Here is a 12,388-nt window from a genome sequence, read left to right as displayed (position 1 = left end):
TTGATGTGCTGCTTCCATGTGGGCTTTGTTGCTTCTGGGCTAGATGGCCGCTTGTTTACTTTTAAACCTTTAAGTCCCCAGACACTATATCTCTCAATAGCCAGGCACCATCAGCCTTCTTCACCACACTTATTTGTGCACACATTCATCTTCAGCGTTTATGTGAGGAAGGTGATCACACAATGATGGTTTTTGTTCTTTGGTGTCTGCTACCTGGTCCTTTCAATACCTTGTATTCATTTAGGCTGTGTGCTTCTTCTCTGTGGGCTTTTTTTGCTTCTGAGCTATATGGTCGCTTGTTTGCCTTTAAGACCCCAGACACTATATCTTTTTGATAGCCTGGCACTATCAGCTTTCTTCACCACGTTTGCTTACACACACGTCTGTCTTCAGTGATCATATCGGGAAGGTGGGTATCATGGAATGACCGTTTAGCTGGGCAAGGTGCTATTGTATTGAGGGAGTATGCATGAGGAGGCCCAATGTCCACCTGGTACCCTACTACTGAACCTATAAATATATGCACCTAGGTCTATTTCCCCCATAATCATAAGTATATTTACATATGTACATGTTTGTGTTTAGGCTGCTGTGTATGCCCTTTGCTTCCTACTCCTTTCCTCTATTTCCTTACGCTTTCCTCCTGTCCCACTACCATGTTCAGCTTTCGTTCTGGTTTCAGTAATTCCTCTTAGTTACCTTGCCCTTGGTCACTCCCTACCATTCCTCCCCTCACCTCCCTGGCACTGGTTTTGAACCACTTGTTTTTCCCTTGTCCCTGTGTTGGCCAACACCTCATCCCTTCCCCTACTTCCCACACTCTCATGTCCTTCCAGGACCGTTGGTCCCGTTATTTTCTTCTCACATTGTTTGTCCAGCCTATCTTATCTAGGTGGACCTGCAGTTATACTAATATGTGAATACAAATGCGGATGGCTTTGACAGCACCCAAGTGGCACATATGAACATGGCATCGACAGCAGCAACACCGACACACTGACAGACAAAAAAGCCACTGACATACAAAATTTACAAGAGAAAAGAAAAAACAAAGACAACAACAACAAAAAAAATTCTGTTAGTAGTTCAAGGTCTGTTTGTTGGCCCTTAGGAGTGTTTTCCAGATGAGTCTTGTGGGGTGCCAGGTCCTGGCCCCAAAGTCCATCCTTCATACTCCCTCGGGATCTCCTTGCTCTGCTTCCCCCACTGCTCCATTGCACACCCCCAGTGTTTGCCTCAGTGTGGTGGGGTCAGCTTAGTCACACATCCCCCACTGTGTCTCAAGTGGTGTCACGTGTAGGGCCATGGGTCTGATTCTTTTATTTAATAATCGTTTCATGATGCTGGATAAGTTATACTGCCTGGTACTTAAAACAAGGCATTTAATAACCCATGGAGTTGTTCTGTAAATTGAGATAGTATTTTTGAAAGGTTATAGTTTTTAAGTATTATGTAAATAGTTGTTTTCTTGAGAGAAACAAAATGGTATTTTCTTTAAATTAAAAAAAGAATTTTACTTAAAAAATTGACATTAAAAAATTGACATTAAGAACTTTCCCCTAGTTCCTAAATGCTTCCTCCCTGCCGCCACTATCATGATCCGAATTCTACCTTTCAAGTCTGGCTCGACCAGAGGATGTACACTTGTGCAGATAGGAGTTGGAGGCACAGGGAATCCAGGGCAAGTGATACCTTCAGGACCAGGAGTGTGAGTGGCGATACTGGGAGGGCATAGGGAGACTGTTTTGGAAAGAGGGAACTGATTACAAGGATCTACAGGTGACCTCCTCCCTGGGGGATGGACAACAGAAAAGTGGGTGAAGGGAGACATTGGACAGGGCAAGATATGACAAAATAATAATTTATAAATTATCAAGGGTTTATGAGGAAGTGGGGAGCGGGGAGAGGAGGAAGGGAAGAAGACCTGGTGCCAGGGGCTCAGGTGGAGAGTAAATGTTTTGAGAATGATGAGGGCAATGAATGTACAGATATGCTTTACACAATTGATAGATGCATGGATTGTGATAAGAGTTGTATGAGCCCCTAATAAAATGATTAAAAAAATATTGGTTCTTTCAATAACAAAAGCAATAAGAGAATGGTCAATATAATTAGATTTTTTTCAAAGAAATAGACTAATCAGTGTTACGTGGTGTACACACACACGTATGTATTTGGTGTTTACAGGTAGCACATTGAATGAAAATACAACACTTTTTCTCAATTCTTAACTTTTCTTTTTTAAGGTTTGGGAGTTGAGTGATATTGACCATGATGGGATGCTCGACAGAGATGAGTTTGCAGTTGTAAGTAATCTAATTAATGCTCTTATAATCTTAGCTTTATGTGTTTCACAAGTAAAAATTTCCCCTTGCTAGTCATCCTTAAATGAAAACTATATTTGCATGAGATTTTTGGTAGGAATACTTTCTAAAACAAATTGATAATAGAAAGTGTGTGTTTTCTACATCTTCATTTTATTTGAGTTTAAGGTTCATAGGGAATACAGGCTTTGAATCGTGCTCTGTAAAGATACTGAGTGGTATTATTTTTTGTATTCCAACTTGGACCAAGCATTTTAGGACCTGTTTGTGCAGTAGAGTAATCTTATTTCAAATATACCCCAACATTTGCACGCTTATTTCATTAAAAGAAAACATGAATAGCACTTCTGTTTCACTTTATAAAGGTAGAGAGGTTTTAATATCTTGTCCATAGCAATTAGATATCCATAGCAACTGGCTAGCTAATTCCAAATAGTCTTGGATTTATTTCTTCTTTAAAGCTGAGATAAAGCACTGCTTTTAATTGACAATGGCAAATCATTAAATCTCTTAATTGGAAATTAAACATATACTCGTATATAAACTGACTTTTTAAAGCACATTTTAAATGCAGTTTTTGTGGTAAAATTAGGTGCCTCAGCTGATACTCAGGTCGCCTTATATACTCAAGTATATATGGTAATCTGTTCAGATTTTCATTTTATTTAGTAAAATAACTACTATGGGTGATACTGCTAGCATTTCAAATATCTATGGCAACTTCCAGGATCGTAGGCACATATAAGGCACTACAGTTCAACAGAGTGTCATATAGATATTAGATCTCTGTCAAGTTGATTGATGGTATGTCAGTTTGTCCTTGTCTTTACTTTTTTTTTCTTCCTTTCATAAATGTATTCTATTTACTTCCCAGAAGAACCAAATGAAGATTGCAGGCTGTTACCATACTTTAGAGAATATCTGTGGAAAGGGAAATTTAGTGATTGCATTCAAGATCACAACCTCTAATTTTTTCATTTGAGTTCAGGTGTTCATTGGGAAATGGCAGAGAATATTATTCCTTTACAGTTTTGACAGCAAATATCTTCATATATAGGTTGAGTTAATGTGTGTGGATGTTATAGGGAAAGGGAGTATATTGAAAATGTTGGGGTGATAAAACATTCAATATATTACTGTCTGATTAAATGCTTTTGTGTTAGGAATATTGGTACAAATATTTGCATAGGTAAGATATATTACAGAAAAATACTTTAAATCAAAGAAGCATTTATAGTAATATAGTTAGTATAGATGGAGAATTGTGTTGCTTTCATTTGATAAATAGTAGTATATTTTAGGTAAGTGAATAAGCATGGTTTATCTTTTATGCCCTGAAGTCTTTTCCTAGCCACTTTACTCAATTTTTTAATAAAAGTGAAATTATTTTAAAATAGCTTAAGAGGAATAAACATTTGTGGCAAATTATGACTTAATTCTTCAAATAGTAAAACCTATATGTCATCTTCTAGATTTAATAATTATTAATTATTCTGCCATATTTGCTTTCTCTTTATGTGTATTCCTTAGAATTTATATTTCAACTTCATTAGTTATAATGCTTTCTATTAGCAATTTTAAAAATTGTGAATTAGGTGTGAGTTTCACATTTCAGTTCATCAGTTTCGTATTCAACAGTTGAAACTACTTATGACCCCCCCGCCCCCCAGCCCAACAGCTTACCCTGCCTTCTCCCCTTTGATTTTCCTCTTCCTGCTTGTGCATTTCTTAAGGCTTTTCCTTTCCAATTCTTACTTGTTTTATATTGATATTTCTTCTCCAATCTTTTGTATTTTTATAACCTTTATTTTCTTCTGTTACTGTGTATTTCTCCTGAAAAGTTGTGTAGCCATATTCTAATTTTTACCTATGTGAAGTCTGTCTTTTTGGATAATAATACAAAAGTTAGTTTTATTTCTTGTACTTTAGTTCCAGATCACTTTCACTTCTTTGCCTTCTCCCTCACTCCCGGCCTCAGATGATTTAGAACATTCTAGATTCTGCTCAGTTACTTTCGTTCTTTGGAGTCTTGGATTTTGTTTGCAATTTGTCAAATGTAAATAAAACTTGAGTCACTGAGTGACACAAATGGCCCCCTTCATATCTGTAAAACTGAATTTTAAGAATTTATTTGACTTTTTCTGGAAAATTGAAGTAATTAAAGAAAATTCTTTACAATTACAGAATTGCAATGATCTGAAAATTTTTAATTACTTTACTAAATAATGAAATGTAAAGATAATATACTGAATTAATCATAATGACCAATCCTTCTATACCATTGCAGTTTATACTCTGATGCTTTTCTACCTTCTTGATGTATGTAGGTAGTTTCTTTAAACTATTTTATATTACTAATTAGCCTAAACCTTTATATTTAAGACTTAAATTAAAAATTCTTACTGTATATATTCAAGTATAAGCTGAGTTTTTCAGTATATTTTTATGCAGTTTTGTGGTAAAATTAGGTCAGCTGATATTCGGGTTGGCTTATATTTGAGTATATACGTTAAGTTAATGAGAGTAAAGTTGAAGTTGGTTAGGGAGTCTAACTTGTATAACTTCTGTTGCCACGTGAACCTTTAATGAATGATCCTCGTTTATTTTCAAATGTAAATGCTATTTCATAGTCTCTAAAACTCAGTGCTTCAAATAAAATTCATAATCACATTGAAGATTTGTTTTTGTTGTTGAGAGAGAGGGGTATGTTTCTGTCTCTCAGGCTGGGAGTGTGTGTTTGAATACATGCGTGCATATTTGCACACAGATAAAGCAGATCTTAAAAATTATTCTTATTCCTTTGAGTGTGAACATTTTAATATTTAAGAAACTGAAAAAATTGTAACTGGAAATTCAAACTACTAACTAGATTATTGAGCAAGTAAATCTCTGGAAACTTAAAAGTACTGATTCTCAAACTTCACAGCAGTATCACCTGGGGACTTATAAGAAATGCAAATTCTCTCATCTGGCCCCAGACCTATTGAATTAGAAATTCTGAACCTGAACAGACTGAATTTAAGTGTGAACAATAATGGGAAAGGGAAAATTTCCTGATAAAGTCTTGGGTGAGGGTCCAGCACTCTTTAACACACTTTATAGGGGATTCTGATGCCCACTAAAATCTGAGAACTGGGCAATGAATGTACAAATGTGCTCTACACAATTGTATGTATGGATTGTGATAAGAGTTGTATGAGCCTCAATAAAATGATTTTAAAAAAGAAGAAGAAAATGTCAAAGAAGAAAAAAATCTGAGAACTACTTAAAAGCAGAGAAAAAGTAGGTGGGGGTTGGAAATCAAAGAGGGTGAACATCTGCTGGTAATTGGTTGTAGCAATAAAATAAAAATCCTTCTTCCTATCACTGAATAAGCTTAGTTTGGTTTTGATACCACAACTTTAAGATCATCAAAAATATGGTGTAAGTGCTTCTTAATTAAGTTCTCATCGCTCTTTGTAAAAGTGCATTTGCTATGTTCATTTCTGTTGAAAAATGGTTACTAGCCATATATATTTTTAAGTGTGTAAGGCTGTTGTAAGGATTTCTTTCAGGAGTAGATTTTGATTATGATAAATTACAATGTAGTAAAATAAAATTATACACACTATAGTATTAAAAATGAGATGTTGAACTTTTAGTTGGAAATATTTTTTGGCTGTAGAATTGTTGAGGGGAAACTACTTTCAAGACAACATGAAACTTATTACAGTATATATTTTTTAAACTTGCAACAGAAATGTTGTCTTTTGGTAGCAGATGGCCAACATTGCTTCTGGTGTCCATTTTTCCAGGAAATGAGTCCCATCTGCAGCAGGAGGAGTGCTGACCTTTAATATGAATACTAGTCACTTCTCTCAGTTCTCTGCCAATCTAATAATAATAATAATAGATATACCGTAGTGTTAGTTCATTTGAAAGTACATGCTAGACAGATCGTTTATTTCTGGAGCTTTAAGTTTTTGAAGATAGAAAATTGTGCATTTCTAAAACTGGAATTGAGTTTGTCCCAATTTGCTAGTGAATGGGAGACCAATTCTTGATTTAGGTTAAAGGAGTAAGGGTGGTCCCAGGACAAACAGCATCATCATTACTTGGAAACTTGTTAGAAATGTAACATGTGACACTTCCCTCTCCCATCCTACACTCCTCTTCGGAATGCAGCCCAGCAGTCTGCTTTATCAAACCTCCAAGTCCCTGCTAAAATTTGATTACCATTGGGTTACGGATTAGTTTTATTGCTTTCAGAGGGAAGCAGGGCAGGCTAAAATTACTTGTGTCCTGCTAGTAAACCTGACCAAATTGGGGGGAAAAAAAACAAAAAAAGGACCTTATAATCAGAAGGCCTTGGTTTGAGTCCTCTGCTATCACTTCTTTAGAATGTTGTATAAGTCAAGTTACTTAGTATCTGTGAGCTTCAATGTCTTCATTTGTGAAATGATAAAAAGCATGGAAATCATAGACCAGTTCTTACATAGATTATGTGCTCAGTAAATATTCATTTTAAAACCCACACACCTTAGAATTAGAAGCACACTTCTTGTAGGAGACTTGTCACTTCCCATGAAAGACAATAATGATAATAAATAGGGAAGTTTTCTTTTGATCACGCTAGAATCCTTTTAGAATTTCCAAGTTACTGTCAGTAGTTGCATATGCTTGAAGATAGTCATGAAAACTTTTCATCCTCGAACGTCTATATACAGATTTCCCTACTTTGTGCAAGTGCTTTACATACTCATTAAAAGTTTTATAGGTAGTACATTAAATTGCCAAAAAATTCAATATAGTACTTGTATATGTTATTCAATGAAGGAAAATTCTCAGTCCCATCTCTGCCCATAATTGCTCCATTTGTTCCTGCACTGCAAAAAATCACTTTTTTGCTTTGTGTTTCCTTTTAGAATTTCATTATTCAACTATAAATAAATATAATTGGTTATTTTTCCCTTACCACAAAAGATGGCACATTATACTCTGTCTCACATTATACCTTTTCTGCCCCAACTAATATTTAAAATTATATATGTCTTATCACTTAGGAAGCCCATGGTCCTTTTTTTCATCATCAACTATATTGAAGAATACTTAATGTACACTAAATTGGCTCTAATGTAAATATTTAATTTGATGAGTTTCGATAGTTATATACCATAATTAAGATACAGCATGCCCTTGTGAATATAGGTTAAAAATATTTCAGTATCTGATATGCCATAATTTTGTTTGTTTAGCCCTATGTGTTCTTTTTTTTTTAATCATATTTTTGGGGGCTCATATAACTCTTATCACCATCCATCCATCCATCCATCCTTTGTATAAAGCACATTTGTACATTCGTTACCCTCATCATTCTCCAAACATTTGCTCTCCATGTAAGCCCCTGGCAACAGCTCCTCATTTTTCCCATTCCTTCCCCGCTTCCCCCTTGCTCATAAACCCTTGATAATTTATAAATTATTATTTTGTCATATCTTGCACTGTCCGACGTCACCCTTCACCCACTTTTCTGTTGTCCGGCGCCCAGGGAGGAGGTTATATGTAGATCCTTGTAATAGGTTCCCTCTCTCTACCCCACCTTCCCTCCACCCTCCTGGTGTCGCCACTCTTAGCACTGGCCCTGAAGGGATCGTCTGTCCTTGATTCCCTGTGTTTCCAGTTCCTATCTGTACCAGTGTACATCCTCTGTTCTAGCCAGATTTGTGAGATAGAATTGGGATCATGATAGGTGAGGAGGAAGCATTTAGGAACTAGAGGAAAATTGTATGTTTCATCATTGCTACACTGCACTCTGACTGGCTTGTCTCCTCCCCACGACCCTTCTGTAAGGGGATGTCCAGTTGTCTACAGATGGACTTTGGGTCCCACTCTGAACTCACCCTCATTCACAGTGATAGGAGTTTTTGTTTGTAATTTTTATAGACAGACTTATCTTAGTGGACACTTAACTGCTGATATAAGCAAGTCTGCAGTTTTTTCCTGTAATAGTTTATACAGTATTTCATAAGTAGATAGGCAAATCTGATGATAAATTCCCAGGTGTGGGATTGTTGAATCAAAGGAGAAATACATTTGTAACTAAATAGATATTGACAATTGCCCCTCCCAAGAACAGTACCAGTTTGAGCTTTTGAATCTGTCAATGTATGAGTTTGCCATTTTCCCCATAGTTTAGCTGACAGAGTATATTATGAAACTTTAGATTTTTTTCCAGTTAATTGGAAAATGGTTTTTCAGTGTAGTTTTAAATTGTCATTTTCTTATTGAGTGAAGTTGAACATTTATTTTTGGTCAAGAATGGGTCATTTGTATTTCTTAGGAGAATTAATTATTTTGGCTCGTTCTTGTTTTCCCCCCCCCTCCAGATTGCTGTTGGCTTTTGGTACTGTAAACCTTTTAGTTGAAGGAGGTGACTAAATTTTTGCTTTTTAAGATTTTCTTCCTAAAAATTTCTTGGCTTTGATTTCTTTCCTCTCCTCTTGTTTTCCTCTTTTTCTCTTCTTCCCTTGTAGCTTAATTTCCTATAAAAGGATGTTTAGGAACAGCTCAAGATGCTTTGTTGTTGAACAATAATAAATGCAATAAGTGAATGTCATTACATGGCTGTAGTGTATATGACCCTCGTTCATCTGTTTTGAAGGCCATGTATTTGGTATACTGCGCACTGGAGAAGGAACCTGTGCCAATGTCCCTGCCTCCAGCCTTGGTGCCACCTTCTAAAAGAAAAACGGTCAGTATATCAGGCTCAATGAGGTTGACCCCCTCTTCAGCATCAACTAAGGAACCTTACTACTCCTTACCACCTATAGGCATTTTACCTACCAAAGCACCTTTAAGACAGGTATAGATTTATCAGTGTTTAAGGATTTTACTCTTTTTAACCAAGTGCATGACATTTAATAGTTGATTACTTGATAAACAAAGAAGGAACAATTAAAGATTTACAGCATTTTCTGGTTGAGCCTAATTAAGAGAAAATGGCCCAGAAAAATGGATATCCCTGTATTTAGCCTAGGCCATATGGATTGGTTCTTTGGCTTTGCCTTAAGCTTCCTGGAACTCAAGTTGGGGATGGAGGATGCTTCATGCTAACACAGCATGTTTGCCTTGGCTCAGTTAATAGAGTTTTTGTTTAATCTCTAATTAACTCTTGATTCTTTGAAGTCAGATTACTAACTTTGCATTGCCCCAAGCTTTTTCTGTTTTACCTATGCCTTACCAAGTTGAGTAAAAGAAAATAATGATAGCATATACAAATTGGCCACCTTGATTATAGTCAAAATTTTGGGGAGCCAAAACTACAAAAAATTAAGATTAAGGATTATCTCAATATTTTATATATACTGACTCTCCCAGTTACCCATCTTAAAGTGGGCATTCATAAGTCAAGAGTTAACTATGTTTCAATTTACACATTATTAAAAAAAAGTAAAATGGGCATCTTATAAATATAATTCTAACACATATTTGTCTTCACAAAGCATTTTGATTGGAGTATAGAAGTAATATACTGTTGCTGTAGATCAGCGGTTCTCAACCTGGGGGTCAAACGACCCTTTCACAGGGGTCACCTGAATCATAACAGTAGCAAAATTACAGTGATGAAGTAGCCATGAAAATAATTTTATGGTTGGGGGGGTGGGTCACCACAACATGAGGAACTGTTTTACAGGGTCGTGCAATGAAGAAGGTTGAGAACCACTGCCCTAGACGGTGATGATGTTGCTGTTGTTTGGTTCACCGAGCTGTTTCCAACCCTTTGCTGTCGCAAATGCACAACAGAACGAAACTCTGCCAGGGCTGAACCACCCTCAGAATTTTTATGTCTGAGCCCATAGTTGCAGCCACTGTGTCAATCTATAGATAGGAGAGTATAATTGTTTAGAATTTGTGTTAGATACTGTCATGGATTGAAAGAGTAACATTTCCAGGTTTGCTTCATTTAGCAGAAAAATTTTTTTTGTTCTTTTCTTTCCTGTAGTGGGTTGTAGCCCCTGCAGAAAAAGCTAAATATGATGAAATCTTTATGAAAACTGATAAAGATATGGATGGATTTGTATCTGGATTAGAGGTCCGTGAAATTTTTCTGAAGACAGGTCTACCTTCTGCCTTACTAGCCCATATTTGGTAAGAACATATTTTAATTGATTTTTTTAAACTGTATAATTTTGTTTCAATTCGAGCTTTATGCCTTCCTTTAAACTCATTTCTAAATAAACAGTTTTGTTTCAGAATTTTTTTCTTTGTTGATAATGTAAATGTGAAGGTTTCTTTTAGATAATTGACAAAGGTTTGCCAATGATTTACTTGATAAAAGCAACACTGTGGGTCAACTGAAGTTTTATATTGGCAAGAGTGTCAGTTAATTATTATTACAATGTTACAATGTCACATCTGTTTATCTTAATTAAGCTTACATTTTATTTATTTTTTAAGCTTACATTTTAAAGAGAGAATCCAAATATCTGAAATGTAAACAAAATAGAAAACAATACCTTCAAGGCATACTTACATAATTCCATATGTATACTTTTACACCTTGGCAATTGCAATTAGTTAGTCCTTAAAGAAGACAAACCTCAGCGTCTTTAATGAATTTCCCATTAAATGAGATAATGTGTATATATTGTTGCCTGTTGTCAGTATACTGAACTATACCAGAGGTTATCTTGTGGTTTTCAAGGAGCAACAAACACCAGAAGAGGAAATGTCTGCATGGAAAGAGCAAATTAGAAAAAGAACAGAAAAAGACAGTAGATCTGCCTTATTCTCTTGGGAATAAGAACCCAAGAGAGATAAACATTAAATATGTATAAATAGTAATAGCTGCCACTCTTGAGCCACCTATACAAATCTAAAGACAATGCTCAATAAACAGCAGCAGACACAAGCTTGGTTTTATGCCCAGACTCTTATGTTCATTGACTTCTCATGGTGACTGCAGAATGGATATTTTCATCTGGACTTGCAGAGGAGGAAACTGAGACTGATTAAAATTTTTGGTCAGGGTCACAAGAAAAGAACTAAGTTGAAAAGCTGCAATTCAAGGCATATTTGATCCCACAGTCCATGCCTAGTGTTTTCATCAAGCCCCATTGGGTCTCAGTGAGCCAAGCAGATTGGGACTTCAGAAAGCTGAGATTAAGAAAGGAAGAGACTGAAAATAGAATACATTTGCAGTTTCTCGTGATTTTGTAAAGTGTTCCAGACTCCTGCCTTCTCACATGTGATCTCCATTTTCAGCTGTTGTTTCTGCTTTGGCTTGGTGATCCGTACCTCCTCCTACTCCAAGAGTTGCAGGAAGCAAGCTGACATGGAAATTTTTGCTTGTCTTAAAATCGTTCTAGTGCTAACAGTGATGCCAAATTTGTTGAGACTTAAGCTTCATCTCTAACATCTTTTAATGTTGAAAATGTTAAGAATAGGGAATGTTGAGATTGCTTTGGCTCACCATAACTCTTATTCTGTAGTGATTCTGGAAATGGGTAAAAGAGCACAAAGTAAACCCAGAATGGAGTTTTCCCTGCTCAACACCAGATGAAGTATTCTGTTTTCACCATTTCATGTCTTCTCCAGTTTGGGTGAATTTGGGGCAAGCTACAAGTTGATGTGTTTTTTTCTTTTTAAACTGGTCATTTAAAAAAACTATTCGACAAAATCAAATTGCTTTTCTCTGAAATTTTAGAATGGTACTGTGGTATTTATATACTATTCATTTGTTTATTTTCACAGGGCATTATGTGACACAAAGGACTGTGGGAAGCTTTCAAAGGATCAGTTTGCCTTGGCTTTTCACTTAATCAATCAAAAGTTAATAAAGGGCATTGATCCTCCTCAGAGTCTTACCCCTGAGATGATCCCTCCATCAGATAGGGCCAGTTTACAAAAGGTAAGACAGCTTTTTTAAAACCCAAGTGCATTATCGGAAGGGAAGTACAAGTGCTATTCAGATGGACAGACTTATCAATATACTGTGTGACTTAGTTTGCGCCTATAAGTATGCTCAAACGCCTTGAATGACATCCTTGGGCTGCAGCTTGTTACCCCACCATTTATTACACATC

The 12,388-nt window shown here is 36.0% G+C and overlaps 1 protein-coding gene across 2 annotated transcripts in view; it reads left to right on the top strand.

The window, feature by feature from the left end:
- Window positions 1–12,388, top strand: part of EPS15 (epidermal growth factor receptor pathway substrate 15) — a 151,763-nt gene that overhangs the window by 52,949 nt on the left and 86,426 nt on the right. For both annotated transcript variants that reach the window (XM_075555863.1, XM_075555865.1), the window contains exons 8-11: window positions 2,247–2,306; window positions 8,965–9,054; window positions 10,306–10,451; window positions 12,057–12,213. In XM_075555863.1, coding sequence (XP_075411978.1) covers window positions 2,247–2,306; window positions 8,965–9,054; window positions 10,306–10,451; window positions 12,057–12,213 — 453 coding nt within the window. The remainder of the gene's footprint in view (window positions 1–2,246; window positions 2,307–8,964; window positions 9,055–10,305; window positions 10,452–12,056; window positions 12,214–12,388) is intronic.

Source organism: Tenrec ecaudatus, chromosome 1 (assembly GCF_050624435.1).
Source record: "Tenrec ecaudatus isolate mTenEca1 chromosome 1, mTenEca1.hap1, whole genome shotgun sequence".
Classification (NCBI taxonomy): Eukaryota; Metazoa; Chordata; class Mammalia; order Afrosoricida; family Tenrecidae; genus Tenrec; species Tenrec ecaudatus.
Note: the sequence above shows the minus strand (reverse complement) of the source record. Positions and strands in the feature narration are given on the sequence as shown.